At 39.7% G+C, this 15,088-nt stretch overlaps 5 protein-coding genes across 10 annotated transcripts in view; 1 reads left to right on the forward strand and 4 right to left on the reverse strand.

Annotated features, from left to right (window-relative positions):
- Positions 1-2,852, reverse strand: LOC129825702 (gap junction Cx32.2 protein-like). Its single transcript, XM_055885888.1, has 2 exons — positions 2,734-2,852; positions 1-1,255 (listed from the first exon to the last, which is right to left on the reverse strand). Exon 2 carries the CDS (start codon positions 1,235-1,237, stop codon positions 494-496), a length of 744 nt encoding a protein of 247 aa, XP_055741863.1. The 5' UTR covers positions 1,238-1,255; positions 2,734-2,852; the 3' UTR covers positions 1-493.
- A 1,804-nt stretch (positions 2,853-4,656) lies between these two features.
- Positions 4,657-6,825, reverse strand: LOC129825703 (gap junction Cx32.2 protein-like). Its single transcript, XM_055885889.1, has 2 exons — positions 6,752-6,825; positions 4,657-6,183 (listed from the first exon to the last, which is right to left on the reverse strand). The coding sequence occupies exon 2, from the start codon at positions 6,158-6,160 to the stop codon at positions 5,285-5,287; it is 876 nt and encodes a 291-aa protein (XP_055741864.1). The 5' UTR covers positions 6,161-6,183; positions 6,752-6,825; the 3' UTR covers positions 4,657-5,284.
- A 314-nt stretch (positions 6,826-7,139) lies between these two features.
- On the reverse strand, positions 7,140-9,289 carry LOC129825704 (gap junction Cx32.7 protein-like). Its single transcript, XM_055885890.1, has 2 exons — positions 9,233-9,289; positions 7,140-8,366 (listed from the first exon to the last, which is right to left on the reverse strand). The coding sequence occupies exon 2, from the start codon at positions 8,343-8,345 to the stop codon at positions 7,449-7,451; it is 897 nt and encodes a 298-aa protein (XP_055741865.1). The 5' UTR covers positions 8,346-8,366; positions 9,233-9,289; the 3' UTR covers positions 7,140-7,448.
- A 567-nt stretch (positions 9,290-9,856) lies between these two features.
- On the reverse strand, positions 9,857-12,055 carry LOC129825070 (inactive hydroxysteroid dehydrogenase-like protein 1). Its single transcript, XM_055884824.1, has 4 exons — positions 11,576-12,055; positions 11,027-11,472; positions 10,584-10,793; positions 9,857-10,460 (listed from the first exon to the last, which is right to left on the reverse strand). The coding sequence occupies exons 1-4, from the start codon at positions 11,793-11,795 to the stop codon at positions 10,389-10,391; spliced, it is 948 nt and encodes a 315-aa protein (XP_055740799.1). The 5' UTR covers positions 11,796-12,055; the 3' UTR covers positions 9,857-10,388.
- A 124-nt stretch (positions 12,056-12,179) lies between these two features.
- LOC129825069 (protein broad-minded-like) overlaps positions 12,180-15,088 on the forward strand; it is a 45,464-nt gene continuing 42,555 nt past the window's right edge. For 2 of the 6 annotated variants that reach the window (XR_008754822.1, XM_055884820.1), the window contains exons 1-6: positions 12,188-12,348; positions 12,758-12,953; positions 13,055-13,216; positions 13,425-13,602; positions 14,057-14,128; positions 14,253-14,378. Coding sequence is in view for 4 of the 6 variants with exons in the window: in XM_055884820.1 (XP_055740795.1) it covers positions 12,799-12,953; positions 13,055-13,216; positions 13,425-13,602; positions 14,057-14,128; positions 14,253-14,378 (693 nt within the window). In the remaining 2 variants the exon portion in view is untranslated. Of the gene's footprint in view, positions 12,429-12,757; positions 12,954-13,054; positions 13,217-13,424; positions 13,603-14,056; positions 14,129-14,252; positions 14,379-15,088 lie in introns of all 6 variants that reach the window. The other 4 variants (XR_008754823.1, XM_055884823.1, XM_055884822.1 and 1 more) reach the window with 4 other exon arrangements.

Here is a 15,088-nt window from a genome sequence, read left to right on the forward strand (position 1 = left end):
TCACATTTTTTACATTTTATTTACAACCACATAAAATAAATACAAAAATCAAACTGACATATTTACAAATATTGAAAGCCACAAATATTTTCTGGATTTTGTTTTGGTCCCTTTAGGTCAGTGTGGTTTCAATAACCCAAACAATGTATGATGAATCACATTATATTAAGATTCATACATGATCACAAAAAGCCAATTCGATGACCATCTCACTGAGGAGCGACAAGACTGCTGAAAATTAAGTTGCATTGCATTTGATTTCCTTCTAGTGCACACCATGAACAAATACAACATGTTTGCTTGGTTTACCAGAGGACAATAAATCAAAGCTCAAAGTTTCGGTCCTGTTACACGTACTGCATCGTGTTAACCCATACTTATAGAATCAAGCCAAGCCTAACAATATTTTTTAGACATTGCATTATTTTAGGACTCAACAGTTTCAGTGTCATCCTTTCTCTGCCACTGAATAGTTGAGTGGTGATCAATGATTTCAGGCCGTGCTGCCTCCATCCAGACAGCTGTGGATTGCGATGGCTGGGACTTCTTGGGCTCGTCTTCTTGAGCCAGAGCCACACTTAGAGCAGATCAGATATAATATCTCCACCACATTCAGCAGCAGAGAAACACAGGCCACCACCAGCATGAAGATGATAAAGATGGTCTTCTCTGTTGGTCGTGACATGAAGCATTCTACAGTGAACGGACAGGGAGCTCTGCTGCATTCAATCTTGGGGTCCAGCACAAACCCATACAAGTAATATTGACCCACTATAAATGCTATCTCAAGCAGAATCCTGAAGAATATATTGGCTGTGTAACTAGCCAGCAATTCACCTTTGATTTTGACATGACCCTTCTCATCAGAATACTTAGGCATTTTCCCCATCTCATTGCCTGCCTGACTCAGCCATTGCCTCAGTTTGTTCTCCTTGTGGATGACGTGCATAACATGTCCCAGGTACACCAACGTTGGGGTGGAGACGAAGATGATCTGAAGGACCCAGAAGCGGATGTGGGAGATGGGGAAGGCGTGGTCGTAGCACACGTTCTTACAGCCGGGCTGTTTGGTATTGCAAATCATACTGGACTGCTCATCGCCCCACACCTTCTCCGCCCCTGCTCCGAGGACCATGATCCTGAAGATAAACAGGACGGTCATCCAAACCTTTCCAATGACCGTGAAGTGCGAATGCACCTTGTCCAGCAGTGATGACAGGAATCCCCACTCTCCCATTTTTGCTGATAGCTCTGGCTAGAAAACAAAGCAAAAGGTTGAGTTACACTAATGGCAACATTCTGACAAATGATTGGAAATCTATGATGAGAATGAATGAAAAAGGAATAAATAGGTAAAAAAAAACATAGTAGATGAACAGAGAGCAGTCTGTGTTACGGAGAGAAGAACACAAGTTGTTTATGGGATAGTAAGGCTATTTCTTTGAGTAAAGTAAGCTATAAAACACATTGCCTAAATGGAGAGATTCCACATGCTGTCTGTTATCAAGAGATTAAGTGTATTCTGAGTCAAAATCTGATGTATAATATTTTAGCATCAGACATTATAATTCAGTTTTTCAATAGCAAAATATATAACGTTTTTTATATATGCAGTACATTACAGTCAGACCCAACGTTATTGGCACCCTTGATAAATGCACAATCTATAAAATAAATAATACAAATGCTAAGCCACAGTATATTGTAATATTATTTTATACTAATAGAATTGCTCAGAGATTTTGTTTAACAAGTCATTTAAAAAATCTAAAAAAGATACCGGTCAAAATGACTGGCAACCCTGTTTTCAATAGCTTTCAATACCTCACCTTGCGAGGATAATGGCACTAAACATGTCCTGGTACTTGGTAGAGGGCCCAAGGACCAGTGGAAGGACAAATAGCCCCATTACATCAAAGATCCACCACCAACATATTTGATGTTATGGGGGCTATTTCGCTTCCACTGGTCCTGAGGCCATTGTTAAGGTCATACGCATCATGAACTTTACCCAGTACCAGGACATTTTAGACCTGGTTGCCTCTGCAAGGAGGCTAAAACGGACAAAGGTGCATCTTCCAGCAAGACAATAACCTCAAGCAAACATCAAAATCCACAAAGAAATGGTTAATTGACAACAAAATCATCTCAGCCTCCGGACTTGAACCCCGTTGATAACCTGTAGTTTGAATTGAAGAGGGGATTCCAAAAGCACAGACGAAGGATATCAAGGATCTGGATTCTGTATGCAGTAATGGTCTAAGATACCTCCCAATGTGATCTCTAATCTACATCTCTAAACTACTGTATATCTCTTTCTCTGAGCAATTTTAATAGTAAAAAATAATTTCTATATTTGTTTGAGCATACAATATAGCTCAGTATTTTATACTCCCTTTATTGCTAATCTTTATCAAGGGTGCCAATAATTATGGGCCTGACTGTACATTCTGTTTTCAGTATCCTTTTTTAAACAAATTATTTCGATTTATTTTTATGATATGCCCAAAGTATGTAAGTGTAAAATGTCCCAAATACCACATAAATCAATATTTAAATAAAAACTCAAACTTTTGTTTCTAGGTTAAAGATATGTTTAAGCCTAGGTGGTCCATCGTACAATGGTTCAAGCTTATCCATAAATCATTTTGGTTTTGGTGATATTAGATTTGCATTCTTATGTGTTTTCATGTAAAGTGAAAACAACAAAATAGTTCATTAAATATGTCTTACCTTTAAACAGACACCTTCTGGGCAGAACACAACATCCACCAGTTGTAGTGACAAATGCTCAAATGCTACGTACTGCTACTAGTTTACCTTGAACTTTAGTTTTGTAGAATTACATAATTGTCTTGTCATGCGAGCTGACACGTTGTGCATGGAAATGACAAATCTGCTGTTTAGAATTATGTGTTCCTGGGAATGATTGTACAAGTTAATAATTGGCAAAACAATGATAAGGTACATTTTAATGTTGAGTCATTTTGTATTTCCAAATGAGTCAGTAATAACCATGGAATAGCATTGTAATCTAAGGCCTAGCCTTTGCTAATGATTTCTCATTAATAATGTGGGTGGTCTAGGTCTAGGTAGGCAAAGGGTAATATAAGTTCATGAAATCTTAAATCAATATTTTTGGGGGGGATTTCTTTGGATAGTTTTCCGAGTATACTGTATGAAATTGTATTTTTGTTGTTGACAATGCTCTCTCAGAATATGTGCCACAATTGACATTAGAGTTCTGGCAAAAAATAAGGATACTTATTTGATTATAATATAGCTATTGTAACGACCGTCGTAATCCTCCTCGTCTGAGGAGGAGCAAGGATCAGACCAAAGTGCAGCGTGGCTTGAATACATGCTTTAATATATAAATGAAGACGAACACGAAGAACACTTGACAAACTACAAAACAATAAACAGAACGAAACCAACGACGCTACAGTCTTGAACGAGAGAACATAAAACACATGAACGCACGAACAGGAACAATCACCCACAAACAAACAGTGAAAACAGCATACCTAAATATGGCTCCCAATCAGAGACAATGCAAAACACCTGTCTCTGATTGAGAACCATATCAGGCTAAATGAACAAACCTAAACATAGAAACAAATAACATAGACTGCCCACCCCAACTCACGCCCTGACCAACTAAACAAAGACAAAACAAGGGAAAATAAAGGTCAGAACGTGACAGTTATTAGCCCCTTTATTGTGAGGGTTGGAGGATGTGCCATTCCTTATTTTCAAATGATGCCTATAGCAATATTTCCATATGCAGTGTACACAGTCTTGCACTCCTAGAACATTTGTCTGGATTGGTATTTTGACAAAGTTCTGGAATAATAATAAGTGTCACGATCATCTTCTTGAGAGAGAGAGGACCAAGGCGCAGCGCGTGAAAAATACATCTTCTTTAATGAAGGAAAAAAACAAACTCTTACAAAATGAACAAAACAAACGTGAAGCTAAACCTGAACTAAGTGCACACATGCAACATAGAACATAGACAATTACCCACAAACACCTAAAGCCTATGGCTGCCTTAAATATGGCTCCCAATCAGAGACAACAATAAACAGCTGTCTCTGATTGAGAACCAAATCAGGCAACCATAGACTTTCCTAAACACATCCACTGAAACACAACCCCATACATACTAAAAACCCCTTAAACAAACACACACCCTAAACTAGACAAAACACACAGACAACCCACCCCAACTCACGCCCTGACCAACTAAATAAATAAAAGAAAAAGGAACAATATGTCAGGAACGTGACAATAAGCCACTTTATTTTGAGGGTTGGGAGACATACAGATGTAGGATCTTAATTTAAGCCAGTTTGCTACAGCAGGAAAATAATCCTGCAGCAACGGGAAATGTGAATTATTAGGTGAATTATAATTCATGGATTTTTTTGTAAGGGTTGATAAACCTTAAATACACTACTGCAAGAAAATAGTGATCAAATTAAGATCTTATTCTTCAATGATGTTCATTTAAAAGCCATATTTCCATAAATACTGTCCTAAGAGAATCAACTATTCCTTCATGTGTGTTATTGTAACATGTTTCAGTGAATGTTTGATGAGTTTTCAGTCTCTAAGGTTCATGCAACCACCATTAATACAAACATTTAAAACTTTTTTTTACAATATATTTTATTTATTCCTTCAAAAAAATATATAAACACTGCATATCTAGATTGTATTGTAGGATAGACAATATCTCGGTGGTTAACATTCATCAGGCAATATACAAATAATTTCAAGACCCCAGGTGGTAGGGATTTTGGCAGAAGCCCTTTATCAACTTCTCCATGCTAGCAGATACCCATTGACTTCCAGTAATTGTGCTAACGCTAGTTAACATGGGCTCACTAAACTACCTGTAACTTCCTTCATACTGGACACGGACACATAGAAATGGTATCCACAAATTCATCTGACTGGGGAAATAGATTTCCAAAATCCCAAAGCTTCCTATGACAGAAAATGTTACATAGAACATACCATTGAGATATTATAACTGAATGACATTTCTACTTCACAGATATCAAGGTTTATTGGCATTTAGGGGTAACATTTCATTTTGTAGTAGTCCACAATTGAACAGTAAACATTCAACATCAATACATAAAATACACTAACTACTAGTACACTGCGTTTAAATCAATAAACATAAGAAAGCAAAACAGGTAGTTTATTAATTCAGATTTTCAACAATACAAAAGATCAAGATACAATCATGGCTAATTAACTTTAACGTGTTTTAGTGGTGACCTAGCAACCTTTCCTCTTGTTTAGCTCCATCCAGACTACCCCCTAAACTCCGGCCACTCTCAAACTCCAGGTTCATCTTGTTCTGTCTCAGTGTGTCCATCTCAGTATCCACGCAACCAGACCCCCCAGAGGAGGAGAGGGTGGCGGGGTTCGCTGCTGAGGTAGTGTGATACCTGCGCCCCTTGGAGCCGCCACATCTCACTCTTGTGTAAAGCAGATAGAAAACCTCAATCACATTCAGAGCCAGAGACACACAGGCCACCACCAGCATGAAGATGATGAATATGGTCTTCTCTGTGGGACGAGACATGTAGCATTCTACAGTAAAGGGACAGGGAGATTTGGAGCAAGGGAACATGGGGACCATGACAAACCCATACAGGTAGTACTGGCCAACAATAAAAGCGATCTCTAGAATGATCTTAAAGAATAGCTGGGTCATGTAACTGCACAACAAATCTCCCCTAATTCTGACCTTCCCTGCTTCATCTGTGTATTTGGGCTTCTTCAACATGCCATTATCTTCTTGGCTGTGCAGTATGACTCTTAGCTTGTTCTCCTGGCTGATGACATGCATGGCATGGCCCAGGTACAGAAGAGTTGGAGTAGAGATGAAGATGATCTGCATGACCCAGAAACGGATGTGTGATATGGGGAAGATCCAGTCGTAGCAGACATTCTCACAACCAGGTTGTTGCGTATTGCATAAGAAACCAGATTGTTCATCGCCCCACACACTCTCCGCTCCAGCACCCAGAACCATGATCCTGAACAGGAACAGGACACTCATCCATATCTTTCCAATGACCGTTGAGTGGGACTGCACCTTGTCCAGTAACGTGGAAAGAAAACTCCAGTCTCCCATGTTTGCTGATGTTCAATGGCTTTCTAAAGAAGAGAAAAAAATAAGCAGTTAATTAATTTGACAGTAGAAGACCCATCTTATCAATAAGTCAGGTTGTCAAACATTTTCCACTTCTCTTTTTACCCTTAATCATTCATTTGATTTTTGGGGCACGCACACAACGGCATCAAGACCAAGTTCCTAAAACTGATATCCCTCTATCATCAAGACAATAATTATATATTGTATGTAATAACCCTTCTACATTGAAAGACAACCCTCGTTCAAAAACAAACTTAAAATGTAAGCAGTTAGTCACATAATGAAGAGCAACAAAAAGCACATGACAGGCTAGATTATAGTTCATGTCTAGTATGTATTGATTATGAGGAAAAGTTGATGTATGCCTTATTTACTATTAATAATATGTTCATATTTTATGATATTGCATGGTAATCAGTACACCCCAAACACCTTACGTACTGAACAATCCACTCTTATAATGACTTCAATAAAAATTCATTAGATCCAAAAGAATTACAGAACAAACTACTACTAAATGACTCAAAAGATAGGAAAATGTGAAACGAGGAGAAAAAAGGTGCCTCCTACCTGGTCCTGACTCTATGGTGAATATACCTCCAAGACCAACTGATCGCTAACATGAGTTGAACCTTGAGTTTTGGAGGATGGTGGTAAGGATTGCGTCAGGTTCCCTGTCACGTTGTCATAATCAGCAAATTCAATTTTAAAAGTTAACCTGTACAGGACTGACAGGAAGGGCCATATATAATGACTGACAGAATGATACATACCCACAACAATAAGAAGCATGCACTCAACAGACTTAACAGGAACACATCTAAATAAATAATTTTGTCTTGTAATGAATTGATAACACAGAGCCCAGAGTTGTTGCTAAAATAGGCATCATGGAGTCCGAAACATTCAAACCAAACACAATACCAGCCAGAATAATTTCCTTATAAAATAATAATTTATTAAATCAAGATTATAGTGTTATATGAATGACATCTACTTATACATGCAATGTCACAACCAATAATACAAATCCCCAAGAAATATTCAGAAAATTAAGAAATGCATCTAATATAAAGGAACATATTTATATTAGACAATATTTGTCTGTGGTACAAGCTCAAACATGAATCCTTTATCACATAAAAACATGATGAATATGTTATTTAATGTTTAGGAGAAATATGTATGGGTGTAGACTGGCATGCGAATCATTGAGTCAACATACGAGCAGGTTTTGTGAAAAAGAATGTGTACAAAAGCTGACACCTTAGATGTGGACTTCCCCCATGTTAGCAGTGTTTTCCTCAGAAGCCACACTTTTCGCCACCCCACTGCCCAGCTTCCTCCCCTGCAGCTCCAACTCCAGATTGACCCAGTTCTGGATCATCTGGTCTTTGTTCTCAAAGGCCTTTCTCTCCAGGACAGGGGTGACCGGGGTCACCGTGTAGTCCTGCCTTCTGTCCAGACACTCTTTGACCGATTTGACAAACAGGTAAAAGAGCTCAATGAGGTTGAGGAGTAGAGACACACAGGCTACCACCAGCATAAACCAGATGAAGACGGTTTTCTCTGTGGGTCTGGACAGGAAGCAGTCCACCTTGTGAGGGCAGGGGAAGCGAACGCAGATAAAGCGGGCCTGGAGGGTGAAGCCATACAGGTAGTACTGTCCCACGATGAACCCCACCTCTAGAAGGATCTTCACCAGTACGTGCAGCACGTAACTGCGTAACAGACGGCCACGCAGGTTAATCTTTCCATTGTCATTGCTGTACTTGGGGACTTTGTAGCCTTTCTTCAGGAAGTCATTGGCCTGCTCATCCTGTGCTTGCTTCTTCATCTTCTCCCTGACTTTCTTCTCTACGTGGATGATGTGGAGGACATGGCCCAGGTACACCAGGGTTGGGGTGGAAACGGAGATGATCTGAAGCACCCAGAAACGGACGTGTGAGATGGGGAAAGCGTGGTCATAACAGACGTTCTCACATCCCGGCTGGTCTGTGTTACAGACGAAGTCTGACTGCTCGTCCCCCCACACCTTCTCTGCCCCGGCCCCAAGGACCAGGATCCTGAAGACAAACAGGACAGTTAGCCAGATCTTCCCTATGACTGTGGAGTGGGACTGCACTTTGTCCAGCAGCCGGCCCAGCAAGTCCCATTCACCCATTTCGATCAGTTAGACAGTTTGCTGTGGAAAAACATATAATTGATTTATCACATGTTGGATTACTGTTACGACTACAACTGTAAAATGTATTTAATGTTTTAAGCAATGTTTTAGAGAATGAATTGATCTCATAACAGCATGAATGAATGAAACAACTGTACTAATTCAAATGTACCAATGAGTCGTCAATCAAGGACCTTCTTTATCGGTTAGTTTGAACCATTGAGTACATTGATAAGTGAAGACCCATGAGGCCCAGATATCAGGAGCCATTACAATAACAGACCTTTCCAATCTGGTGAGAACCAAGGACCTGACCTTGTTAAACCCCCAAACATTGATTGCTTTATTCAGAAGGCACAAGAAGACATTACAATTATTTCCTGCCTTTCCATTACAGTTTCCTGTGCCACAATTTAATTCAGGGTAATTTATTGAACGCATACTCAAAATTTTATCTTTGACTATCAACGTTTTCTGAGGAAAAACCTCTCACTGCAGATAGTTTTTCATCAAAGATGTACGCGTAGTCTAAGTATTGTTAAACAGGTATGTTCACATGTTATAAATAATGTAATTATAGGCTATGTTATTACTTTTTAGTCATGGTCAGCAAATCTCATGCACCCTTACAAAATATCCCTTTAATGTAAATTTGATTGATTAACAATTGATTAACCTCACTGTCTATGCATTATGACTGTCTAGTATAGTATTACCAACAACTAATCAGAGGCAATGCACTTAACTATTTTAAGAGGTTGCATTTTCGTAATAAAAGAAGAGACCATTACATCTCACTTTCTAATGTCATGAATGCAATTTGCACAAACCTGGTATTTGATTATGTAATTATCATAAGTGAATTGCTTGCTTTTTCAACTTACCAACGGACAAGACTTGAAGAAAGTTTGGAGCGCTCAGTCTCTCAGGAGGCTGATGTCAGAGTGAAGCCGAGAATCTTCTCAACCTTCCCCTTTTATGGAGGCACCATCCAAACCACAACAAAGACTACATATCCCACCTCTTAGTCATGACACCATTCAATGACCTGTGGTAGTGTTGTTGCCCAAGGTGAAACCATAAAATGATCATTTAGGTTCATATGATATCTACTGTATGGCTATACCAAACAGAGGCAGGGTATGCCAATATCTGAGAAATTAAGCTTAAAAAACAAAAGTGAGACACTGCCAACCTGCAACAAGATTGAATTGACTACAGATCAAATATTGATATTCATACACAATATGCATTTATGTGTCTAATAATTAGACATTTTGCCATTTCTTTGTCAGTTGTTACTTTCCAATTGTTCCATCAATTGTTTTGTTTTTAACAGCAGACTTTGCTTCACATGTCCTTGTGAGGATGTGAAGAATATTCCATATGTCAAGATGGTTGGTCTTTCTAAATATAAATGATTTACAAAACTATCTTGTCTTTGTTGTTAAAAACATAGATATTTTATGTTCAAAAATGAAACCCTAATCAAGTACATCAACAAATAGTTATCTAGTAAGCATCATCTTTATTGAGATACATTTTTTATTATGCTGTGCATAACATATGCATATTCACCAAGTATAGACGACAAGAAAAGTATTTCACAAGCACACAAGTTGTTTCTGCAATCATATCACCAATAATTAGAATCACAGCCATTTCAAAATCTATTCTCAAGTATACAGTCCGTTGTTTCAAAACAACTCTTTACATAGGAATGCCAGTTAAACACCTCAATGAACACAGTTGGTCAAATAAACCTCAAATCACTGCAAAAAATATCTCCATCACCTCTCATATCTGTAAATTTCACAGACATTATCAACATAATTTGTGCACTACACTCCTGGAGATTCTTTAGTATTATTATAAACTATGAATAAATATCATTTTTTTATGCAATTCAAGACATAATCATTACACACACTAATTCACTCACTAGTGTAATATCATCTGTATGATGACAGTATGACTACCAGCTAGGCATAACTTTGTTGTCATGAGTTCAGTGGCTGGAGTTCCGTTTCTGGAGACCTTTCAGCATGAGCTTGTGAGCATACGTGACCTCAAGACCCAAATCCATTCTGGCATTGACTGCACAAGTCGAAACTGGAAAAGATGACACCAACAAGAGAGTCATGGTTAGTCTATAGTTTAAAATGGACTATGGCTACTAAATGTCTATCCCTCAACTCTACCAAGACCCATTTTAATCAGCACTGATCTGTGTACCTGCAGTGTATGGGCCCAATAGCCTGTGGTCCTGTGTGAAATGCCCAGAGTGGAGATGGCATGACGGGCATACACATCTGACTGCGGTATTAGCCACCCGCCTGCTGATGCGCCATGGGGCGCCACTTGGAAAGGTACCAGACTTTGCACAAAGATTCCCTGACGACCATATTCATGGTGCAGAGCACGAGAAAAGTTGTCAAGGTAAGCCTGAGAAAAAAAAGAGAAGAATCACAGCCATTTCAGTACAACAAAACAGTAGGCTGATAAGACCACAACACATTTAAAAACATGAACGTCATTAGGGTCACACACACACACACACACACACACACACACACACACACACACACACACACACACACACACACACACACACACACACACACACACACACACACACACACACCTAATAGGGTGTATGTGTGTGCGTAGAATCTGACCGTAGACGCAGAGAGAGCAGCTTTGCTTGGAGAGGGTCTATAACATGCCCCAGAAGAGATGTTCACTACTGCTCCACGTCTTCTCTCTACCATGCCAGGTAGAACCAGGCGCGTCATCAGTGTGGTGGCAGCAATATTTCTGTTGATTACGTCCCATAACAGGTCTTCAGACAGGCCAGTAAAGTTTGGCGAGTTGCGAAGGGAGTCATCCACACAGTTAACTAGAAAGCCTATATCTTTGTCCCGCAAGGCATCTTTGACAGGCTTGCAAGCTGCATGGCCCTGACTGAAGTCTGCCACAAGCACCATTGTATCCACTCTGTGAGTCTCAGATATGGCCTTGGCTGTGTCACTGACACTGGCGCCCTCTTGGCTTATCAGGATGATGCAGATGCCCTGCCTGGCAAGCTCCTCTGCATAGGCTTTCCCTATGGCCTCTGAAGCACCTTCAATACATGGGCAGGGAATACATGATGAGAACCACAACATAAAAACCCTTTATGTGAACTATGGAATTATTCACCGTCTATTCTATTGCATTTACCTTACCATAAATGACAGCCCATTCACCAAAACGTTGGCCAAGGCGCGTGCTTGGCATCAGTCGAGGAAGGAAATGCAACCTGACAAAGCTGTAGCAGTCCCGCACGAGGATGACAGCTTTGCTGGCTGTATACAGAGCACCCACAACCGCTAGGGTTTCCACACATGAATTGCATGCCCGAGCAATTTCTCTGTACAAAAGCTCAAAACTGTCAACAGCAGCCATAGCAGTCACGGGTTGGTATTTAGCTAGCTAAACAAAACAAAAAACTATAAACAATGGTTTCCAATCCTAGCCAATCTGTACAACTTATGTACTTCAATAAGCTAGCTAACGATTTTCTGGTTATATATTTTACTTGATACTTAGTTAAATTTTGTATCGTATTATGCCATCTAGATAAATAGCAGTTTTGACATGTGCAATCTTGAGCTAGTTTGGCTTTTGATAGATGCTCCTTTCCCGGAAGTGATTGTAAACATGGGGACCATGTGACACCTAACACAGGGACGGGATTTAAAGACACAGTAACAAGCATAACGTCTGAAAACCTTTTACAAGTAGTAGCTGTAATTTATTGCATATCATCATTGTCAATATTAACTTTATAAATATTCAAACATCATTAAACATCCTCCACCATTGGTGTCTGTTTGCAACCCTTTTCTCAGCATCATCTTTGCCTGTGACCTTCATCTGCTTTGAATATCCCACAATGCACGAGTGTGAGCTAGCTACCCGTTTCCATAGAGACAGTGGTCGAGCCAAGCTGCAGCAGGTTCGAAATGTTTACAAACTATTCAACTAGCTAACGTTAGCTAGCTATATTGACTAAATAAGCTGTACCATATGTAGCTAGTAAGTCTTACACCGTTTATTACAATGTGATACATTTGAAATGGTTTGGGGAAATGTTGAACGAAGTTAGGTCATGCAAAGGACTTTATCTAATTTCCTTCATTGCTAGCAAGCTAATGTTAGCAACCGTCGTTAGCAAACTATGTTAGCGCCGTAATTGCAGAAATGTCAACAAACACAACATTAACTAGCCACATAGCAAGACAATGCGTGTACAGGTTTTTAATACAATTACATCGCTTGTCTAACTAGCTAGTTATCGCATTGGAGAAGCACTTTAGTAGCTAGCTATATAACTAAGTTGACACATTCTAATCTGAATTCTTCAGATGCTGTATTTCTGCAGAGAAGAGTGAATCCACATCAGACCATGTCTCAGTTCTCAGCTGAGGCTGAGGCTGAACTTCAGTCTCTGTTGAGGCAACTTCTAAAAAGCATCAAAGACAGAATCTCTGGTGCACCATCCATTGAATGTGCAGAGGAAATCTTGCTTCATCTGGAGGAGACAGACAAGAACTTCCATAAGTATTCAGAAATGAATTGCTTTCTCGATTGTTACAATCACATCTATAGTAATTTGTATCCATTTTCATATAATTCTTGTTTATTATTGGTCTCTTTTTTAGTTATGAATTTGTTAAGTACCTGCGGCAGTATGTGGAAAGCTCTCTGGGAGCAGTCATCGAGGAGGAGACAGAGAGCTGTGCCCGAGGAGAGGGATATGCTGTTGGGTCTGTTCAGGACACCTTGGTCCATGCTGTTACAATAAAGACTAGAGAATCTGGAGAGTATGTATGGTGTCTCTCCAGTGTCCATAAAGCATTCCCAGTGAAGATGACTAACATGACTCGCCACTTATTTCACCGAATATTCCACTGCTTACAGGGGGGAGTCTGTATGTGCTTGTATGCTTCACAATGAATACAATCTTGAAGCAGGAGTGTAGACTAGATCTGGCATTGCATTCACCCATCACATTTACTTTCTCATTTGTAGATACAAGCAAATGATGCAGACATTGAAGAACACGATGATGGTAGTCGTTGAATCATTGATTAATACATTTGAAGAGGACCAACTGAGAAAGGAGGAGATGCACAGGGAGAGCCAACATCAGCAGTCAAACAGCCATTACACAGACAACTGCTCCGACAGTGATTCATCCTTCAATCAGGTAATAGCATGTACAATAAATAGCCTACAAGTCACTCTTGATGCCCTAATTGAATTTGGTCTGCAAATCCGTAGTCTGCTACTCAGCATTGCTATATAAACGCATGATGTGTTTTCGTTTTTGCTGGCAGAGTTCATATTGATTTATAGGGGGATTAATCTAGGCCGGGACAAAGTGAGGATCCACCCAACAATCCACTGAATGGCTTTTTATACACTATCAGAGCAGTATCATTATACCTTATTAACATATTTATTTTGGTTTGGATAAGTAATACTACTAAACGTATAAATCATTACGTTATAGGCCACATTTGTTTGTGTTGCCTTTGAGTTGCGTTGGTAATCAGTGTAATTTATGCTGTCTAATTATAGCTTACCCAGCTCAAAAAAAAGGGAATGTACAGTAATTAGACATTAACTACAGTTGCAAATGCTTCCATGTTTCCATACAGAGTTATGCATTTATCAAACAAGAACAGCTGCAGGTTCTTGCTGAAAAGCTTGACCCTAGTAAGCCTAAAGAGGTAAAAGGATTTCAATATGATTTCTATCCTGTATAATTTGCTAGGTTATTACTAGCGGAAGAGATTTAATTGATTGGAGCCAATGTTGTGTGGTCCCTGAGAGTGAAAGTGATGTGTTTTGCAGGTGCGCTGGGAGGCCCTGCAGGCTCTGTGCTGTGCCCCGCCCTCGGATGTGCTAAGCTGTGAGAGTTGGAGTGGCCTGCGCAGGAACCTCTCTGCTGCCTTGGCTGACCCAGACCCTGACCTCAGTGTAAGTCACTGAATAATGCTCACAGAAAAGTTGGCTCCTATGATAACATGTTCTCAGAGAGATGACCTGTCTTATGACATTTTGAAAATCATATTAAAGAGCCAACAAAGAAGAATGAATACTGTCATCCTTGTTTTGCTTATACAAGGAAAAGAGCTGGCCAGCTTAGTTTGGCAACTGATGATTTCTAATATATTAACTCAAAGTAAAGTAAGCCATCTTCACATATAGTTGCACATTGTCGGTATACTTAGAGTAGACATTTGAAACCTCAGATGAATACAAGGTCCTTAAATAGAAAAGGATACTCTGATATGGGAATTCACCCCCTAGGGAACTTGTGGTCAACTTTAGTTGTTTTCAGCCTGATGAACATTTGTCACAGTGAAATTGCAACAATTCACATTTACATTTACATTTAAGTCATTTAGCAGACGCTCTTATCCAGAGCGACTTACAAATTGGTGCATTCACCTCATGATATCCAGTGGAACAACCACTTTACAATAGTGCATCTAACTCTTTTAAGGGGGGGGGGGGTTAGAAGGATTACTTTATCCTATCCTAGGTATTCCTTAAAGAGGTGGGGTTTCAGGTGTCTCCGGAAGGTGGTGATTGACTCCGCTGACCTGGCGTCGTGAGGGAGTTTGTTCCACCATTGGGGTGCCAGAGCAGCGAACAGTTTTGACTGGGCTGAGCGGGAACTGTAC

This window comes from Salvelinus fontinalis, chromosome 27 (assembly GCF_029448725.1).
Source record: "Salvelinus fontinalis isolate EN_2023a chromosome 27, ASM2944872v1, whole genome shotgun sequence".
Lineage (NCBI taxonomy): Eukaryota > Metazoa > Chordata > Actinopteri > Salmoniformes > Salmonidae > Salvelinus > Salvelinus fontinalis.